The sequence below is a fragment of the Castor canadensis genome, chromosome 9 (genome assembly GCF_047511655.1).
Source record: "Castor canadensis chromosome 9, mCasCan1.hap1v2, whole genome shotgun sequence".
Taxonomy (NCBI): domain Eukaryota; kingdom Metazoa; phylum Chordata; class Mammalia; order Rodentia; family Castoridae; genus Castor; species Castor canadensis.
Genome location: NC_133394.1, coordinates 140,058,789 through 140,080,547, shown reverse-complemented (window position 1 = coordinate 140,080,547; position 21,759 = coordinate 140,058,789). Strand labels below are relative to the sequence as shown.

General features: G+C 38.8%; 1 protein-coding gene across 2 annotated transcripts in view; it reads left to right on the top strand.

The window, feature by feature from the left end:
* Positions 1–10,016: 10,016 nt before the first annotated feature.
* Slit2 (slit guidance ligand 2) overlaps positions 10,017–21,759 on the top strand; it is a 328,161-nt gene continuing 316,418 nt past the window's right edge. For both annotated transcript variants that reach the window (XM_074042536.1, XM_074042535.1), the window contains exons 1-3: positions 10,017–12,205; positions 14,761–14,832; positions 15,980–16,051. In XM_074042536.1, the coding sequence (XP_073898637.1) occupies positions 12,027–12,205; positions 14,761–14,832; positions 15,980–16,051 (323 nt within the window). In that variant the 5' untranslated portion in view covers positions 10,017–12,026. The remainder of the gene's footprint in view (positions 12,206–14,760; positions 14,833–15,979; positions 16,052–21,759) is intronic.

Below are 21,759 nucleotides of genomic sequence, written 5' to 3'. Positions count from 1 at the left end.
AGAATTGTGATCCAGGTAAGGGGGGAAAGGAGAAATCCTATTTCAAAAATAACCAAAGCAGAAAGGGCTGGAGATGTGGCTCAAGTGGTAGCATGCTTGCCTAGTAAGCCTGAAATCCTGAGTTCAAACTCTAGTGCCTCCCCCTCAAAATGGGGATAATAATAACTATCTTAAGTCCTTATTACTGTGATGATGAAGTGATAAAACATATATGAACATGCTATTAAAAATTATAGACCTCTGTGACAGGTCAACTTTTTAAAAATTTAGGAAGTTAAGATTCCCTCCCCCACTTTTTCCTTTTGGTTGTTCCACTACTTAACTGGGCATTTGTGTCATGCTTTGCATGAAGTGAGGGCTCTTGAACTATTAGTGACATTTTCTCTCATCTGTTCTTACAACCAACCTTCAAGTAAGAAAGCATCTAAAAGTATTTGGCTTGCTTGTTTCATGTAGTGACAATGAATTGCAGACTTCCACAGCTTGAACAGCATTAGAATAATTGAGTACATCCTCATCATTTCACAGACCATGAGTTCCTGCAGCTGAAGTCACCAGCACTATTTCACACCTACTTGAGAACAGTTCAGGACCTACCTCTAGGTGTGAAGTCCTAGCCAGAGCCACATTCTCAGCCAAAGCTGTTGGTCCACTACAAAATCCCCTCCTTCTCCACCATTGTTAGGCCACATCTTTCTCTGTTCACCCCTTCTTCCTCCTTCAGGTGTCACTTCATGATTTTGGTCCCATGCTTTCATTCATAATGATCAATATTCCTTCTCCTTTTTGAAAGTCCTTCCTATCTTCCTATACTCTTGCAAATTTCACTTTCAATCTCTCTCTCTCTCTCTCTCTCTCTCTCTCATCAAGTTTATGACCCTTCCTCCAATTACTACCTTTATCCCCTTCCCCATAAACAGCTCCCTCCTACAGCTCCTAACCAAAAGCCCATAGTTATGATTCCTTGAGTATTTTCCCCTCCCCAGCCCTCAGTATCTTTGTATTCAATCTGAATCCATTTAGGAAGAAATATTTTAATTTTCCTTATAATGATTTCAATAATGTCAAAATGATATAGTGTGAATTTCTGGTGCTTGGCTTTTTAAAAGTTTTGTTTAAAAATAATTATAGATTCTTGGGACGTTGCAAAGAAATGTACAGAGAAATCTCTTGTACTTGTCACTCAGCCCCCCTGAAACTATAGCATCACAATCAGGATATTGACATTGGTATAACAAACAGAGTTTATTCAGATTTCACCAGTTATGCATGCGTGTGTGTGTGTGTGTGTGTGTGTGTGTGTGTCTGGGTCTATGCAATTTTAACACACTTGTGATTTCATGTACCCACCACCATAATTGGTATTTAATTGCGTCTTCTCCACAAGGCACCCTTGTACCCCTTTGTAGCCACATTCATACTTCCACATTTGATCTCTATATTTGTGCATATGCATATTGGAGTATTATTACTACATTTTGTAATAATGTAATGTCTGGTGATTTTCTTCACTCTGAGAAGTCTACTGTATCTTGATATGAATATAGCCACTCCTGTCATCTTTTAATTATTTCTCACATGGTATATATTTTTCCATGTTTTTACTTTCTACCTACCTATACTGTCTTATTTCAAGTGATTTTTATATACAATATATAGTTTTTCCACAATTTTCCATTCACTGTGCCAATCTATTTGTGTTGCATTTAGATCACTTACACTTAATGTAATGATACAGTAGGGTTTAAGTTTGCATTTGATATTTTGTTTTCTGTTTTCCCTGTGGTTTTCCATTGTCTATTTTATTTTTTCTGGCTTCCTATAGGTTATTTGAGCATCTTTTAGAATTCCATTTTGATTTCTTTCTAGTGTTTCTGACTGTATCTTTTTATACATGTTTCTTATGCTAATTCTACATGTAGAATTGTCTATTCAACTACATCATATAGACATAATTTATTGCGGTCTGCTAGTGTTGACATTTTGCCAGTTTGAATGAAGTATAGTAACTTTATCTCCATTCCCAACCTTTTTCTCTCATTTATTTATAAATTGTCTTTACCATTTTCTCTACATACATTGAGAATCACACCAGGCTTATAATTTCACTTCAACCATCAAACAGGACTCACAAAGCACAAGAAGAAAAGGAAAATACATTGTCTTTACTCATATTTTTACTCTTTCTGGTTTTTTTTTTTTTAATTCTTTCCTGATATTCCAGAATTCCTTCTTTAATCATTTTCTTTTGACACAAAGAACTTTGTTTAGTCATTCTGTTAGTGTAGCTCTACAGGAAGTACAAATTCTCTTGTATTTTTTTTCACCTATGAATGTCTTGGTATCCTCTTCCAATAATCTACTTGGTAACACTTGGCATCTGTTGATAGTCTCTTCTCATTCAGATTGTGGTTTTCTTGGGTGCTTAGTATAATGAATGCTTTTTCTATTGTATCTTTGGCATTTTATTGTGTTTGGAGAGCTTTTTAAATTCATAGACAATATGTTTAGGTTTAACATGTGGGATCTGGCCTACTTCTGTGGGCTTTAGTTTCAGTGACAAAAGTGACTGTGGTCTCTTTTGCTATGGTATGTTCCTGGGCTCCCACTTTATCCTCACTGGTGCTGCATGTTGAACTTTAGGAACACACTGGGCCATCTTGTGCCAGAGGGCCAGGGAATGGGAAGGAGAGGTCCAGTTTGCTAGGCCCAAGTCTCCTTAAGACTTGGACTACGGAGACTTTGAAGTTACTATTCCAGGAAATGCTCAGCCAGTTTGTATTCTGGGCCCCAAGCAGGTATTGGGCTTCCCATTAGATTGATATTGGGCTTGCCCTCTCTTAATACTGCATGAATTGACAGAAAACCAGGGGATTAACTATGCTGTCATTCCTCAGGTCTTGAACTCCCTAGCCAGTCCTCCTTTTCCCTGTGTCTTTTATTATTGTCTATTGAATTATTTCCAGAGCATTTAATTGTACATAGTACAGTATGGAAATATGATCCTATGCTATCTTGTTCCAGAACTGAAAGTTTCCAAGTGCTTTTATATACTACCTTATTTAATCTTTGCACCTACTTTGAGTTAGTGTAGTATGCAATCTTACTTTCCACATATGATAGACTAAAGAAGAAAAATTTAAATTAATAAGACAAGGAAGAGAAGCCTATGAGTGAATCACATTCACATATACATGCAAATATATATGCATACACATATGGGTTTGACTGTGCTATTGAATAGATTGATAGCTAAAGCAGTTTGGAACGAATGAACAAGTTTTTAAAAGTTATTTTATTTTGATATACTTTTTTGAATGTCCGTAGAATTCATGTTTCATTTTTCATGATTTCTGATGCCCTTGTTAAGAATTCATAGTTGAGACCATTTTACATTTCTGTTATTTTATAATCACAAGGAAGAATATGCCTTCATGAACTGATTCTTCTTACCAAACAATACTAGTTATCAAGATCTAAGATAGTATTTCTATGTCTTCAGGCATTTTTTTAGAAATGTGAAACTTCTTGGTTTATATTAACAGATTCTTCTTTGCAGAGATTTTTTCTAAACTTACATAGACTTGTTTTTTCTTCATGTCTCTCTTGTCATAAAATTTACATGATCTATTTAGAAAATATTCTCTTGCTTTTATGTAACTAAGGAGGATATATTTTCAGTCATGAAAGATAAATGAAATAATCCTATTCATATGGAAAAAAGGGATACAAACCATTGGCACCATTCAGATTATATTCACTGCAGTTGTTCCTTACCAAATAGTGTATATTGTTATGTTAGATTAACTATCGTGATTGAATTAAAAATAATAACCATGCCGGGTGCTGGTGGCTCACACCTGTAATCCTATCTACTCAGGAGGTGGAGATCAGGAGGATTGAGGCTTGAAGCCAGCCTGGGCAAATAGTTTGTGAGATCCTATTTCAAAAAACCCTTCACAAAAAGGGCTGGTGGAGTGGTTCAAGGTGAAGGCCCTGAGTTCAAACCCCTGTACCTCATAATAATAATAACCATAAGGAAAATAAGAACATTAATATTTTACTTCGCAAATTTTACTTCTTTTGTTATCATGACTTTCCGGTGATGAAGAATTAGTGGAATTCAGTACTCTGGGCTGTGACTTCCTCGATTAAGATCCTACATCTGTCCTTTCCTAACTGCATGATTTGGAGCAGGTTATGTACCCTCAACCTTTCTGTCCTTCACCCTCCTCATCTTTAAAGTAATATAGTTCTCAAGGAAGACTAAATGAGAAAATAAATTTAAACTCTTTGGATGAAGCTGCATGTAATAAATATTTAATAAATGTTATTTATTGCTATCTTCACTTTATACACGAGGACAATCTGGTTCAACACATAAGCATGGTTTGTATGCAAGAAATGGATAAATATCTTATACTAAAGTATTGTGTATTAAAATGAAATAAAATTAAATTAAAAATATACTTTCAGGAATTGCATTCAGAGAAGAATAAATAGGGAGAACTGGTAGAAAATATGGAAGAAGTCATGTACTTCTTGTCACATAGCCACTTTGGAGCCTGAGACTTATCTTTGCAACATCTCTTTTGATGTTAACACAACCTCTTAAGGCACTGTGACAACACACATGGATAACCACCTTTATGGAATAAGGTAGAGGTCCACAGACTCCAAGCAGCAAACAAAATAAGACTTGTCTCATGCTTTTATATGGCTAGTAAGCTAAAAAGAATTTTAGCATATGAAACTTTGTTATCAATTTGATGACAGGAAACAGCTACTTTGAACCCCAATTAAATTTTATCTTTCCAAAAAAGAATTCCATAGTTCTCATTAGTAGATATGCACTACAGAATAATTATGATCACTTGTTATGGTCTTAATTACATCAGCAAGACATTTATGGAAATGTGTTTCCTTTTTTAAATTATGTATCTACAGAATACCCTAGATTTGCCTATTGGCTTGCGAAGCCTAAAATCGTCAAAAGAAGTTTCCAACTCTTGTTCTAAGACACTAGTATGATTTTTGCATTAAAAAAATGGCCTTTTAGTTATCAGGCAGGCATTCACTTTGAACTACATTTTTCCATTACTAGTTATAAACTGTCTATGTTAATCAGTGGTGATTTTTATCTAAAACATATAATATTTGGGTTTGGGATTTGAGAATATTGATTTTAAGTTTACATTAGACTCGTGTGAATTTTTTTGTAATTTTACCCTGATATTATGGCCTGGTAGGATGATCATTTTTTAATCTATCACAAACAACCTACAGGAGGTATGAGGGATTCTGATCATTCCCTTGCTGACACTGCAAGATTTTCGTCCTGTGAAAATTCAGGAGGTACAGTAGGGGATTTAGTAGAGTCAAAAGATTTGGCAATTTAAAATAATTCAGAACTGCATTTCCTTTTCCTTAATACCACAAATCTTTAAAACTCATTTTAAACTTATGAAATTGTTAAAATTTTATCTGCATTTCCCCTTCCCCTGTGTGTTAAATATTCAGCATCTTTTGCTTTATTTTTCACATTTCAGTTTTTCTATGGCTAGTATGTTCTTGCTCAAGTATTCTACATAGTCACTGTTCAAATGTCACTTTAAACTATACCACCATCTCCTGCCTCAGTACATCTTTGTCTGAACATACAAAATAAGTCATTGCATAGTGCACGCAAATCCTAGAACTTGAAAGGAAGTGCATTGCAATGTTTATGAAATTGGGTTTGATATCAAGTACATTTCTGATTACTGTTCTCTGCTTTCTAGCTGTATGAACATGGTCAACTGCATGAACTCCAATGGGTCTCAATTTTGTCCAATATAAACCAGGGATAAAAATAATATCTAACTCAGGAGATTGCTGGGAGAATTGATAGAGCTAATATACACAGTGTGGCCAGCCCAGTATTTGGAACACAAACATCACTGAATAGAGCTCTATTATTGCAATAACTAGGAAGGATTTACGGTGCAACTGGTCTAATCCCAACATTATATAAAATCTAAGTGGCACATCCAAAGCTCCTTTTCCACTTAGCAGCACATCCAGGTTTAGGACTTTTCATTTTAATTTAACTGCACAACCAACAAGGTATTTTATTAAGGCATTGGGAAACCAACTTCACTCCTTCCAAAGAGTATTGTGAGACTTAAATATCATGAACCTAATTACATCCATCCCCACTCTTTTGTTCATGTAATTGTAGACCTGGGTAGGGCTTAATCATTGAAAATTGACTTGTTCTTCTGTTTCTAAGAATATAGCCTTCAGCACAGCCCTTTCTAGGTACAGAAAGCTACAGGACCATAGTAGTCATTAATGAAAATATATAGCTTATTCTTACAATATAAATGTTTTTGAGATTTTCACCTATTAATAAATATCAAAATAATCGAAAAAAATCAAAATATTATTAATATAAAAATCAAAATAGTAATAATGCCTTTAATTAACATGAAAGTAACTATGTGGGGCTTGTGGTGTTTCATGGATATTATCTTCATTTTCACAATAATTATGAAAATAGGAATCATTCTTGTCATATATAGATATTGTCAGACAGGAAAAACCTTTAAGTACAATAATTTTTGATTGGTTGAGATACAAAAAGTTAGGGAGGTTTTTAGGAGCCTATTTCCACTTCTGAAAGCCATTTACTTGGAAAATGAACTTTGGTCTTGTCTCTGTGGGGCCAGACACGAAAATGTTTTGGCGCCCCCTAGAGGGGATATGAAACGTGCACTTGTCAAATGCCAGGAATGAGAAGTTGACGCCCATTCAAACAGGTGCGGTGATACCACTCACTGCCTTTTCATACTACACACTTAGGTAGCTCAAATACAACCACAGAGTCGCTCTAGGGCAGGCATCCTCAAAGTTAAGACAACATCAGAATGACATGATGAGTTTGTTACAAGAGAGACTGATTTCCACCCTTCAAATTCTTATTTTGTGGGTCTGATGTAGGGACTGAGAGTTTTCATTTCTAAACTCTAAGTCTGCTGGTTCAGGGACCACACTCTGAGAACCACTGGGAATCCAATCAAAGCTCTGTGCAGAAACAGGTTGAGTTTCTGTGCCCTTGCAGTGATGATGCCATGAGATAACCATAAACAGTCCTGTACAAGGGTGACAGTTCCCAGGGATTCCTTGACCTCAAGTGTTCCAGAGGATCTACAGATATGTGTAGGTGAAGAAGAACCAACTGAAGTTTGAAGCCAGAGATTTCAGATTCTGCCTTTTAATTAGGTGTGCCCTGGCTGCAAAACACCATCTCTTCTATGTAGTAAAACAGCAAACATCCAGAATTGCACTGAGGTTCCCAGTCCATCAAACAGCTTGACACTGAGTAAACATGAAACATTGTAATTCACTTTGAACTCTGTAGTAACAGGGTTCCATATCTACATTCCCAAAAGAAGATATTGTGAGGAAATTTACAAAATTAAAATGTATACATTTTGCAATGATGGAAAATAGTACCAGAAGACAGATAAACCCAAAGAATTATTTTGTAAGCTTCAAGCTTCACACATTTGGTCAGTGTTATTACTCTTACTTTTTTTTAAAATGAGGTACAATCTCCACTCATATTACCTTTTTTAAAAAAACCAATTCTCTTCTACTACACCCTTTTCCTACATTTTTCAAATTTACATTTTTGATTTGGATTTTTTTAACTGAATAGATTTCTAAGTGTCTCAATTGTTTCTTAATTATTCCACCAATGGGATTTCTCCTCCAGATGGGAGAGTTGAATGCTGACTGTAGTAGATTCCACTTCTGCTTAATCCAGGTCAGGATTTATGGAGACCTCATGTGGTGACAAGAGGCACCACAGAAGGCTTTCTTAGGGTTAGCTATAATCACCAGAGGGAAACTCAGAACTCCTTTGGGAATAGCATAGTCTAGAAAGGGTAAGACCTAGAATTCAATGTTGGAGAAGCACACAAGTCCTCTAACAAACATCATGCTGTAGTACATAAGAAATACTGTAGTAACAATTTTAAAAACAAGAAGCCTGGTCACTCATGTATGTTTCCTTTTATTAGGTGAAAAGTTGACGACACACAAAAAGAATGGATGATCCATGCCTCTCAAGAATTAGTTGTAGTCTTTTTGTTTTTCCCCTCTTGGTGAAATTCATTGGAGATATCTTCTTACATAAATTAGCATCAAATTAAAAACATTTCTGTAGGCATCTTGCTATTAATGTTATTTTCAGCTCCCTCTTGATTTTGTACAGAATGGAAAGTGAGCCAGAGAGAGAACCAAACTTGAATTCATCTCTTGGAATCTCATTTCTGCAACAGTACCAATAATATTTACTTAGGAATATGTGGGATGCAGATTGTGATCTTGCAATTAGAATATAAAACAAGAATTATATGTGGTTGATAAAGTCAAACACAAATACATCTTGAGGCCAAAAAGGTACTAAAGTAGTGCCATTAAATGAATTAGTGTATCTTAACCACATAATTTACTGTTATAGTTAAAGAAAATTCACTGGTAGGAGGAGTCTTTCCTCAGTGACAGGTAGTTGTTCTCTGTCTCATATTCCTTACCAGAAATGTGACTATGGCTGCGCCTTTCTCCTTCTCTAGGAAGTTATATAACAGACCTTTAAAATAAAATCTAGAAGGACAAATGAGTTAATAAATGTTAAGTGTTTTGAATCTTTGAAAGAATGGAGCAATATAAATCAATAGCATTAAAATGAGCAATCCTAAGGGTTCCAATTCAGTTTTTGAATGAGCACCCTGTCTGGAAATGTCCTCCAAAGGACTTTTAACTTTTCCAGAGCAGGCAAAATGATATTATGAAAGGACATTTTGGAAAATTTAAGTAGGAAAAAGTTAAGAATATTGAAGAGGTCTTAGGTTGAGTATACTACAGAGTAAAGAAATTAGTTAATTACCAGGACACCTACAATGTGCCAGTCATATTGCTAGATGCTAAAAATACAAAAATGTATTGGGTAGATCTTGTTTTCAAGAGAGCAGCAGATAATTATACAAATAATTACTATATTGTAAAGGTGGGATTAGACTAGGTAGGGGTTTGCACAAATTCTGGTGAAAGCCTTTCAAAGGTGGAATGAGACTGGGGGGGGAAGGAAATGATACCTTTTAAATTCAAGTGAAGTAACCAACTCATTTAGATGTTATTTCAAACCGATAGTAACACTGGTTTTTGCTGGGGGAGCAGGAGAGTGGTAGCTGTTGTCAGACACACATCACACTAAAGAGACAAGAAACAAGGAAATTCTTTTTCAAAACAGTGGGGAAAAAATATCCAGAACTGCTCTGAAATAAAGAAAACCTTCTGGTATCATGTGCGTTGCTAGGGATTTATTTTTTTCCCCTCCTTTACCTCCTAAGAGAGTAAAATCACGCAGATACATCCAAACCCTTTGAGTTTGGTATATTCAAGACATCAGCTGAGCTTTGTGTAGTAAAACCTGTGACTATAAAGCAAGGGTTAATGGAAGGGGGTGGCTTGCATATGGGAAAGAAAGCTAGAAGGCTGAAAAACACCATTTTCCAACTTGCAAAAAACTGAACTTTTAAGCTTCCGCAAACACACACACACACACACACACATTTGTGTGTGTGATCTATTTCGGTAGGAGTTTTTTAAAATTTAAAATTATAATCTCTCAGTCTCTTCTGCTGCCTTGCAATCACTCAACGGCCCCCTTAGCATGGCGTGGCAAAAGCTGCAGCAGAGACACTGGCAGCAATATTTATTTATGAGCTGCGTTCCAAGCCGCCCTCTCCCATTTTCCTGCTGTGCACCACCGTCTCTGAGTCCGGGTCACCTCTGGAGTTGGGGGCGGGAGCGCGAGAGCCTCTTTCCTCCAGCAAACTTCGCCCGAGCGTGGGAGCCAGGGCGCGAGCAGGACGCACGGGAACGCGCACCGCCCGCCGCCGCCTCCGCCTGGCGCAGGCAGCCGAGGCCTCACCTCTCCCCAGCGAGGTGTGGGCTCCCCGCGCGCCGCCAGTGGGCGGGGCCTGACCTCGCTGGGCGGAGCCAAGGGGTGGGGGCTCCGGTGGCTATATAAAGCCCGCGCGGGTTTAACTTGGGACTTGGGGTTATTTATTTGGGAAGCGCCTGGACGGCGGAGGTTGGCGGAGGCGGCGGTGACTGCCGCAGACGGTGGTTATAAAAAGGAGGAGGCGGAGGCGGCGGCGGCGGCGGCGGCGGCAGCGAGTGATGGGAGCGCCCAGGCTCCCGGGCGCAGGCCGGAGCTACCGAGCTTTCCAGGCACGGCGGGAGTGCTGAAGAGGAAGGGGAGCGTCGGGGGCCCGCAGCCGGCTCCCGAGGCGCGGGCTGGGTTTTTGTTCGCCTGCGCTCAGCGCCTGGCAGCCTGAGCGAACAACTCCAGTTACAACAACAACCCACCTTCCATCAGCCCAGCGAGACTTAGGCTGCTGCGTCCTTCCTATTGTTTAGACACTTGCCAGGGGCTCCGGAGCGCCAGACCCCGCTCTCTGTCGCCGCCTTCCCTCTCCCTCATCTTTTCCCCAGAGCGGGAGGCACCAAACGCAGCCGGGAGAGGGGAAGGGACTGGAAGGAAGGGCTGCCCCGGACGGAGGCCACCGAGTCAGGTGCAGCGTGGGGAGTCAGGCGGCGTCTCGACGTCGGCGGGCGGACTCCTCCTGTGGTTGCGGGAGACTGGATCCAACGTCTGGGAAAAGTTCCTGTACTTTGAGAAGGAGGACCCACTTGTGGGAGGCAGCCAAGGGACGGTGGAGAGGCTGCGCCCGCTATAACCTAGCTGTTGTTTCTTACACCTTTGCCATCAGGTGTCTGCTGCGGAGCTGCAGCGTATCCGGGAGACAAGCGGGGCTGGCACTCGCGCACACACGACTGCCATTCGGCCGTATCCCAGGGTCTGCGCGGAATAGCGGATCCCACCGCCCGCCTGCCACCTTGTCATCCTTCAGATCACCCTAGCAGGACCCGCATCGCAGACGCCTCCACCTTGGCCTTTTCCTTTCCCCTCCTTCCGGCCTGCCTTCCTGCAAAGTCCTGCCCCAGCTTCACCACTCAGTCTTCACAAGAGGTTTCCTCCTTAACTTGGTCTCTAGGAATTCCTCTGTGGGGCTTTGGACTATTGGATATTTCTGTCGGACTGCAGCGGTTGGACTGCCCTTTTGTCTTTCTGTGTGACCTCAGGGCAGGCCCTGGTGCAGAGCGTCGCCAAGGACGCCAGGAAGGAGGCGGGATTGCCAAGACATCCTTCATCGAAGTGCATATGTGTTTCCAAAACCATCCTCGGCCGTCGGGAGACCACGAAAACTGGTCCGGGCTGTAGCGGAGCGGCAGGAGGGGAAAGGCAGTGTGAGTGAGCCTAACCCTGCGCCCCGCAGCGCCGCCCCGCGCCCCTAGGGCTAAGAGAACGCCCGGTACGCCCCCGCGCGCCATGCCCAGTTGCTCCGCGCGCTCGGCTTTGGGCCCGCGGGGCTCCTGCGCCTTCTAGCTTCGGGAGCCCACTTTGATAAGGGTCATCGTTGCTGTTGAGTTCTCCTCTTCTGCCTGTTTTCTTCCAACTGGAATAGGATTTGTAGAGGGGTGCTTGGGATCTGAGTATCCTCCCTTGCCCCGGGGCTAAAAGGCCCCTATATCTTCGAGGGCGTTACCAGCCTCAGCTGTTTTACTGCCAAGTTGATCCTTGTGAGACAGAAGACACGGGATCTCCTTCCTGCTCGCTGCGCTCTTAAGCTCCTTGCAGCCTTGGCCAGGCCAACATCTTCAGAACCTAAAGTTGCTCACTGAGCTGCTGCCCTGCGAGAGGTTGGAGGGGAAGGGAAAAGGCGTCTGCTTCTAGCGGCCCTATTGCTTTAACTATTACTGTTCCATAGTATTTTGTGCACATTTCCCCAGTCACTTTGTACTGTTAGCCCTGCTCCAGGCACTGGGCCTCAGACACTCCTCAGTTCCCTCGAAACAGAGAGGAAAAGAGAAATCCCCAACGCCTGCGAACAAGGAGGCGGAAGGGGAAGATGCTTGGCGTTGGCTGGCAGACGCTGTCCCTGTCCCTGGGGTTAGTGTTGGTGATCTTGGACGAGGTGGCGCCGCAGGCGTGCCCAGCTCAGTGTTCCTGCTCCGGCAGCACGGTGGACTGTCACGGTCTCGCACTGCGCAGCGTGCCCAGGAATATCCCCAGGAACACCGAGAGACTGTGAGTATGGGCTTTTCGCCCTCCCCGCTCCCTCCTCCCAATCCGAGTAGCTGTCCTGAGTTTTCAGCCTTGGGTAGCCCTCACTGGCTCTTGTGCACGCGCATCCTGGATTGGGCCCTCTGGGAGGGCGAATGACTGGAGGGCGCTGCCCAGGGAGGGGCCACTGCCCAAGGTGGGGCGTCTCACTAACAGCTGCTCTTGGTCCCTTTTCCCTGCTCTTGTCCCGTCACTAGCAGCCCTTTGTGGGAGATGGAGAAGTATTTGAGTGTCCGGGGAGGGGGGAGCGCGAGAGATGCGACTTTGTTTCCCAGACTCCCTAAAAGGAGTCACCTTGCGGTGGCAAACACTCCCAGGGCCGAGTCCCTGACCTTGTCGCCGGGAGGAGGGAATGGCAGGGGAGTTCAAAAGACAGAAACTTCCTCTCCCAGGCTTTGTGTCGCCCTCCTGGGGACGAAGGGAGGGGAGAGGTCGTGGGGCGCCCGGTGGTACTTCTCACAGGCTGCGGAAGGAAGGGTGCCCCAGGATTGCAACAGCTGGCTCAGTGGCGGTGCGCAGCCCGACACTATGGGGGATGCAGTGAAATTGGGCCCCAAGGGACTTCTCCAAGCGGCCAACTGTAGAGGAGGACCTTGTCCCATCCTTTAACCGAAGTTACTACTGGTTCTTCAATGTGAACCAGCCCAGAAGGTTCTGACTGCTTTGGAGACCCGGAGGTCTTCGGCTGCCCCCTCTAACCCTGCATGCTGTGTTTCTGTGCCCTCGTCCACCTTTCTGGTAGCTTCTGCACCCCTTCACGTGGCCGCCTTCTCTCTGCCTTCCCTTCTTCGCGCTCTGCTGCCCGCAGACGTCTCCGCCTCCCTGTCTCCGCGAGTCTCTAATGAAGAAGTAAACGCAGAGCCGGTTTTGACGGCCCACGCGCTCCTGACGGGGCGCTTCCCTACTTTAGGGAAGTGGGGCATGGAGGCCCTTCTCTTTGTGAACGCCGAAGCCGCTGTCTCGCTCCCGCAGGAGAGCCATGGGCGCGCTCCGCTCTCTGGGTTGTGCGTGGGCCCTGCGGCTCTGGGCGAGGGGTACGGGCGCGAGCAAGCGGGACTGGCTCCCGGGGCCTCTTTGCCCTGGGATTCAGTTAGGGCCGAGCACACCGTAGAGAGCAAGCGCTGGGCAAACGCGGAGAGCAAGGCTGCTCTACAGATGAAGTCAGCAGAGCATTGAGTTGCCCTGGCTTCATCAATTCTAGTACCCAGCCCTCAGTTTCAAGGCCCAAATCCAGCCTTCTCTTCCTTTGCAAAGGCTCATACACTCCCAGCCTCCCTGGGTCACCCAAGCTCCTTGTTTGTCCCCCGCAAGCCAAGCCCTCAATGCTGAGGAAGTTGAGGCCTTACCAGGGGTATCTTACCAATTTGGGATCCACCAACTTAAGGTGGGGTGTAGGGATTCACGTTCTTTCAAATAGCCCATAAAAGACTTCAACAGTTTTCGGAAAACTTGATGGTACTTTGGTCAGGATGGAGAAGTGAACTGGAGAGAAAGGAAGGGAGTCAGTGCAGAATGTCATTTTAGCATTTGTCATTTCGTGCCCTTTACTCAACCAAAAGGGAATGAATGCACTGGGGCAAATGACAATTGGCTTTACGGTTCTTGAAAATAAGAATTCCTCACGAGGAATCTATAAAGTTTTCAGAAAAATAGTACACTCAGCACTGGCTTATAATATTCTATCATTGAAAAAGCAAACGCTTTAAGTGCAGATTTCAAATACGGTGTTTTAACGTAAAAGGTAAGAGGAAAGTTCCACAAAGGAGCACAATCAGACCACAGACCACGCAAGCCTAATCTTGACCAGAGATTCCAGAAAAGAGGATTGTGATTCCTGAAGGATAAGTGGTGCTGAGATCTGAACAAAAATATCAGGGCCCAGTACTGTTTCCATTACTGCTTCCACTAGTAGTTTTCACTTTACAGTCACAGCGGGGTCCCTGAGCTGCAAATGAAGAGTTTAGTTTTCATACAAACATAGAATTCTTGGAAGGCAAATTCCTATCAGTGCAAGTCTTTGAAGTGTAATTCATTTGATGTCACTCTTTTCTTTGCCTTAGGAAGTTTAGCCACCATGCTACCTAAGACAGTATTTTGAATTTTTAAAAATTTCTTCCCGAATATTATGAGAAAATTCTTCATTTAACTTCCTGAGGGAACTCTTTGAGGGTTTGCTTAACAAAAATAGTAAAAAATCATGGAATACCTGTGAAATTAATACGTATATTCTTATACAAAAATCGAAAGCACTCATTTACACACTCAACAAACAGAGAACTTTTGATAACATAATCACTTCATTTTCTCGTCTGTCAGCAAGAATGAATTTTGTAAACTTGAGTTATTTATAAAATATTATTTTAAAACTTGTCTCCTTTTCACTCCCATATACCTGCTACAACATCTCATTAATTGAATTAATCTTTAGTGCTAAAGTTCTCATTTACTTTAATTTTTACTTTGTTTAGCCAACTATGACAGAAATAATATGGGACTTTCATTTTCTGGTTGTCTCTTAGAGATTTGAATGGAAATAACATCACCCGGATTACAAAGACAGATTTTGCTGGTCTCAGACACCTAAGAGTTCTGTAAGTGTGTTCTTCCCCTGTATTTTAGAGAAAAAAAAATTTTTTTAAATTGTATATTTAAAATCAGTACTCCTCAGTTTTTACAACCATTGCAATAACAGGAACACAAAAAAAATTTAAAGGTTTTAGTTTCTTTCTTGTCTTTCATTGTACAACTTTTAATAAAATTTGGGTTTTTAAGATTGGATGCATGCCATAGGAACACTATTTTTGAAATGACCTCAAATCTTTGTTTTACTAAATCCTAAGTGCTTTATGCATATAAAAATGAAGAGCAATTGCTTTCACAATCTTAATAAATAATGCAAGACATTTGATACTTTGAGGATTTGTGATCAACTTGAAAAAATTTAAGTGGATCTACATTTTATTATTACCGAGATTAAAATATTCAGGTTTGTTTCTTGCAAAGAACAAGTAGATAAAATCTCTAACATTGAAATCAAGTAACAGCTTTTCAGCAGTTTTTTTTAATGATTATAAAAATACATTGGTCTTAATTTAACTTTCTTATATTTTATAGCTTTGCAGCTAGTATAAATTGTTGCAATATGATTACTTCTTTAAATAGTGGGTTAAATTATGTGTGAGTAAACCACCACTTGAGAGTCAGTGTTATGTAAAATTGTTCCCCTCAAGTATTACAGATATGTATATCCCAGTGTCCTTAAGTTTGACAACAGTACATTCAGTGGCCAATTTTTAAGATGTATTTTAGCCCTTATGAAAACTTCCAATTGCTGATGTGTGTCCGTAAGTCAGAATTTAAATATATTTGTGATGTATTGCTGCATACGGATCCAACAGTTAAGAACATAGTTGCAAATTAGTCTACTAAAGTACATCTATCAAAGGTGCAAGGTCATGGCTTTATATTCAGTTGTTTTACAGCCTAAATTTCAGATTTTTAACTATTGAGTTTTATGGCAAACTTCTTTAGTTATCTTTGCTTATAAAGGTTTTGTGATATAAACACTGTTTCTCCTCCCTGAGTTCCTTCACTTATTTCATCATTAAATTTGCTATTGGCTCTCAACTCAGAGCAAAATTTAACTTTAAAAAGGGAAAGAGGTTACAGCTTTCAGTTGGTGTATTGAAACCTTTTCAGATGATAACATTAAGAAGCATGTTATATTTTGCATTTCAGTCAGCTTATGGAGAACAAGATTAGCACCATTGAAAGGGGAGCATTCCAGGATCTTAAAGAACTGGAGAGACTGTAAGTATTTTCATTTCCAAATTCATGACAACATGACTGTATTTTTAAAAAAAAACACTTGAATTTCAAGGATTATGTTTTCAACTTTGTGTCTTACTTTTTACAGAAAAATGAAGCACAATAAGTGGTTTTCAGACTAATTTACAGCAAGTAGGGTTTCTGCATAAAGAATGCTAACTTGTAGCACAGCACAAAAGTAGAGATTTACTTTTCTAAGGCATTTATTACTTTCATAACCATTGCTTTGGTTCTGGCAGATACACATAATTTTCTTATTTGTCTGATCTCTTTCATTTACTTATTCAGGAAGAAGGGTGCTATTTATTTTTGCAATAATAGTGCATTATGATAGAGATTTTGCTAATAGTGATTTTAATTTCCATGTCATTGCTTTGTGTATCACTAGTGATATTTGAAGAAATATTTTAAATTGTTACTGAAAATGATTTACTTTCTGTTATTTTACACTTATGGTGGACATTTTTAATAATGACTTCATAATTTTATTTTAGTATTCTATAGTGGTTTCTAAATACTTGCTGGAACAAATAAGTTAAGGATTATTAAAATAAGAAATATCTTACCAAAGTGTGGTCCTTTAACAGTGACTGTTTTTCTTCCCAGAAATGAAACGTAGACTTCAGACTTTAAAATATGTTGTTTTCAGACACAAAAAACTTTTGGATTGATTTATATTATTTGAGGATATTTCCTAATGTTTTCAGTATCTGTCTACAAAGGAGAAATTTTCGATCTGAAATAGGCTAAATTACAGACTTTGTAATATGAAATATGAATTACATATCTCACATGTCTTGATTATTTCAATTTGGTAGGTTTGCATTTTAAGGACAAGTAAAAGCTCTATTAAAAGTACCAACAATTATTTTAATAAGTTTCCATGCCTGGTTTAATAGTCACTTTTGGTAAAAATGAAACTTATTTAAAATAATATAATGTGTTCATTTTGGACATAAAATATATTCAGATTGACTGGACCCAAGGCAAAAGTTAATTTTGTATAATAGGAAGTGAAAGAGTGGCGTGTCATATTTGAAGTGACTATATAAGGCTATATTTTTTATCACCTCAAGTGAAACACTGAAATGTCAACTTTATTTTGCTATAAAATATTACCCATTTTAAACACTATAATGTAGGGAATATAATTATGAAATTGAAAATAAGTTTGAAATCACTATTTTAGCTATTTGAGAGGGGAAATAAAAGTAAGATAAATATTTGGTTGAGTTTGTAACAAAGTTCATAAGTTCATAGCCTATATTAATACATAAAAGTAATCTGAAAGTCTTTCTTCTTTGAACTGCTTTACAAGTTTTCATGGATAGTAATACATAGTGATTAGCTTGCAAAGATCTTCTTAATCCATTTATTTTTTTAAAAAAGTATTGATAAATGAATAGATAGCTTAAATAATCATCTGAACATGAATAGTTTTGTCAAAATAATTCCTAGTCATCATGGACACATCTATATCTTCATTCTTAATCAAATTTTAAACCATGGAAGAAGTCTTGATGACTTTTCTATTTGGTTATATTATAATTTTAAATATTTTTAGGAACACTGGAACAAAACACACTTTGTAACACAGATAAAAAATAAACAAAACACACTTTCTCATTATTTTTCTAGCCACTTTAGAGTATCATTTGAACTTTCATTCTGAATGGAGTAACTTTTCCTAAAAATTATTAACCTGATGCCATGTGACCTGAAATTTGATTAGAGTTGTAAATAGGTGCTATTTTTTGACTCTTACTTCCCCTGGGAATGTCACTTCATCTCAGAACAATTTTCTCTTCTACTAAGACTAAGTCAGATGTTTCAGGGTGGGAGGAGGATTTGTAATTTTGAATGAAAACTAATATATATGCAAGACTTCTTTAAATCACCCCAGCTGTTGGCCAAAAGCAAATATTTCATATTTGTGAGGAAAAGCTGAGAAAATTCCTTTTGTTTACAACTGCCAAGTCCGTCTGATGGAAGCACATTGTTATCTGACAGCCAATTCATCTCTTTAGGACTCTGGAATTCAAAACCATTTCTTAGGAACATTGTGGATACTCTTTTCAAATATTTATTTTTTAAATACATTAAATGGCAAGGCAGTTTTACTAAGGAATGCATTCACGTTATTGTGAAACACACCACTTTAAATTTTGTTCAGTACATTGTTTTAAAAAAATAAAAATAAAACTAACTTGGAGTTCCTTATTCAAATTATTATGGCTTATGGTATATACCCTTAATTTAATCAGAGTTATGCACATCACCAAAATTGCATGACTACTCACAGAACTGCAAAGGACAGTGTGAAAGAGACAGGAAATAATCAATCAATTAACTTTAAGCTACAAGTTGTATGAATGTACATGATTTTTAAAAATTTAGATGTGAAATTTTAAATTGAACCTTCTCTAATTTTGAAAATATGTTATATTGCAGGTTTATTTTGTAAACGTCATTCATTCTTTGGTAAAGATCAAAACAAAATAAAAACATTAACTTTATTAATGTCGAATTTATGATTCTGTTATTTTCATTTTAAGATGATGAAATTAAAACATTTGTTAATTATATTCTGTAAATATTTCAGCATTTTAAGTTTTTTTCCTTACATCCTGTCCATGGAATTTTAACTTGATCTAGAGAAAGAAGACAAGGTCATACATTTTTATAAATTCCATTTTTTAATGTGTAAAAATAAGGTCACTTTAAGTTGAATTTAATGTTACTGTGGAATTAGAAAGACATTATTTATGAATCAAAGCACTATAGCTACAAAAGAAAGGTAATTTTTCACTTCAGAGAATGATTGTAATTCAGAATTATCAGTCATAGTGTCAAGAAGTAGATGGATATTAAAATCGTCCCTTCTTTCTTTGTCTCCTTCCCTCTTTCTGTCTTTCTCCCTTCTTTTCTTTCTTCCTTCCCTTTTTTTCCTTTGTTATCCCCAGTCCTTCCTGTACCCTTTTCCCCTTCATTCTTTTCTTTCTATTGTGTAGAAAATAGCATCAGATGGAGTGATCATCATCAGAATGTGGTTATGAATCCATGTAAAAGGAATGAGCTTTAATTATACCTGAGTAACATGACCACATGTTACTTCCTGTTTTGACAACTTGCTATTATACTCCTGGAGCTAACTTGTGCAGTGGCAGAGTTTCTACAATGCTATGTATCGTTAGCAGTACCTATTTATCTGGGAAAAAATGAAGTGTTAAGAATGTGCCTCTGGACATTTTATTAGCAGGTCTCCTTTTGTTTAATTACAAGGTTCAAAGGAAATCTAACGTAGTTAAATGACTACTTAATTCAAAACAAATCAATTAAGGAAGAACAAACTGCATACAAGTAAGATGGAGCAAAGAATCAGAACATTTATGAAGTGTACTTCTGTTTCATACTTCACAGAAAATACCTGAAAATATTTGCAGTTAATTCTCTGTGTAAAATTATTTCTCAAGTACTGTGTAATGTCCTAGAGGGTTAAAAAAAAAAAAGGAATATTGGGAGCCAGAAATTCTGTGGACTGGTATAAAATTCTCTTGCTCACTTACAGTTATGTACAGTTAAGATTATGAAGCAGTCATTGAGCTCTGTTTTATGGCTTTGTATGAGGCCCTAGGCTACTTTAGGGTCTCACTTGTGAAAATCAACTTACCCTTTTGAAAATTCCTTCATAATACAAATGAAAGAGTGTGAGAAAGTTCTTGAAATTTTGTAGGGGTGCCATTTTTAAGACATGTTGATATTTACTACCATCTTGCAAAAATGAAATACAGCATATCACAATGTATCCCCTTGTACAACTATTTTTATACTAATTTTTAACTATTTTTATACTAATAAAAAAGTGAAAAAAATGAAATACGTATATGCCTGGTTTATGTTAGTGAGAACCAATAGCATATCACGGAAAATCCTGGATATTAGACTTTGTATGGACATTACAATCAACTTATACCCTTCATTAAAGAGATTGTAGAAGTGAGAAAGGCAAGTACAAGGATTGATCTACCTTCTCCCGCCAATGATGTGTAAATGTGTGCTTTTCAGACACATACCAGACATATACTATTGAAACTCTCCCATTTTAGTTTCTTTGTAGTTGAAATTGCATTTTATCCTTCTGGCTTTGTCATTGGATAATGATTTTTGTTTGAAAAACGAATCCTGAAATTATTATTATAATGTAGCCATTAAAGGAATCCTGAAAAATAAGTCTATTGTTAAGTTACATATCTTAAAGTCTCCACAAAATTGATAAAAAGAAAAGTCATTTTAATTTAGGAAAGTCTAAATCCTTTAGAGTAGAGCCTCCATTTGAGTAAACTCTGTATTCTCATGAGGGAATATCTAAAAGGCATATAATTTTCCTCCAATATGGTACTAAATTAGTCCTTTTTATATGAGCACACCATTCATAAGCAAGTGACAGTGTAAAGGTAGAAGTTTTGACTCTTTAGGGCTTTGTGGTTGCCACACATGAGTTTAGGGGAGAATATGTTGTGGAACAGGTCTGAAGAAAAGCAGTGCTTATCCTCTGTTCATCAAGGATGTAGAGAACCCCTCTTCTGACTAATCCTGTAAGTTTATAGGCAACACATAACACATAGTTTTTCTTGTAATAAAGGCAAAATAACAGTGCTAATCTCCTTGGAAAAAAATGCAAGCTCATCTCAAAGACTTTTTCCTAATGTCTTTATATGTAAGTTTAAAGTCACTGCAGTCATTTTTTTAAAAAAATAAATTCTCTTTAAAGAAATACATGGAACTCTGTAACAGAAGATGCGTATGCATTGCATAAAAATGCTTTAACTGATATGATGGAAATTAAATACCAGTTATTCTCATGCATATCTAAGCAATATGGACTATCTTAAATTAGCTTTACTGACAGTAGTCATAGAAAGTTTTAATGCAAGTATGCTGTTACAAGTTTAGGAGAAGTTTTAATCCATCTCAGAGTTTCTTATGCAACATGTTTTTATGGACCCTGAAGTCAAACTGTAGTGGGTAGATACATTTACTCTTTGTGTACCATTTTACAAATTCTGAAGCAGCAAGGCTATTTATTTTTCCCACATCTGTTTTGGGCTCATCTTTTGTGACAGTGTTTGCTGGATGCTGTGTCCTTTATACCTCCCCTGAAACCATTACTTCAGTTTACACTGTTACAATGTATTTGTGGAAGTAGTGAATGTCAAATACTTCACACGTAATTCTCTCTTTCATTGCTTTTGGATACCTTTCTGCTTTGGATTCCAAAATTTGCACAGAGTGAGAGATGTTTCTGCATGGACTTCATAGGCTTTGGCCTTATCTTTTTATAAAACAAGTCTTATCTGCTGGACTAAAAGGAATATTTGTGAGAATGCTTTCAGACTGATAGGTTGGTAATGATAAGGCAGATTTGGAGTCATTGAAACTGGAATATTACTTTAATATGAAATTTGCAAAATTATTTGGCCTTTCTACTTATAGCACGTGTCAACTCTGGATGTAGGTGGACGGTCTGGAGCACGGCATGTGCTGCTGGTGTTTTAAGTTCCGGTGATGGAACACAGGGTGTTGATTTTAGGCACCTTTTCTGCCACTGCCTGGTGCCTCAGGGAACACAGGCAAACACTCATCAGTTGTGTTCTTGATTATGCTGTCTAACCACATACAAACTATCCTTC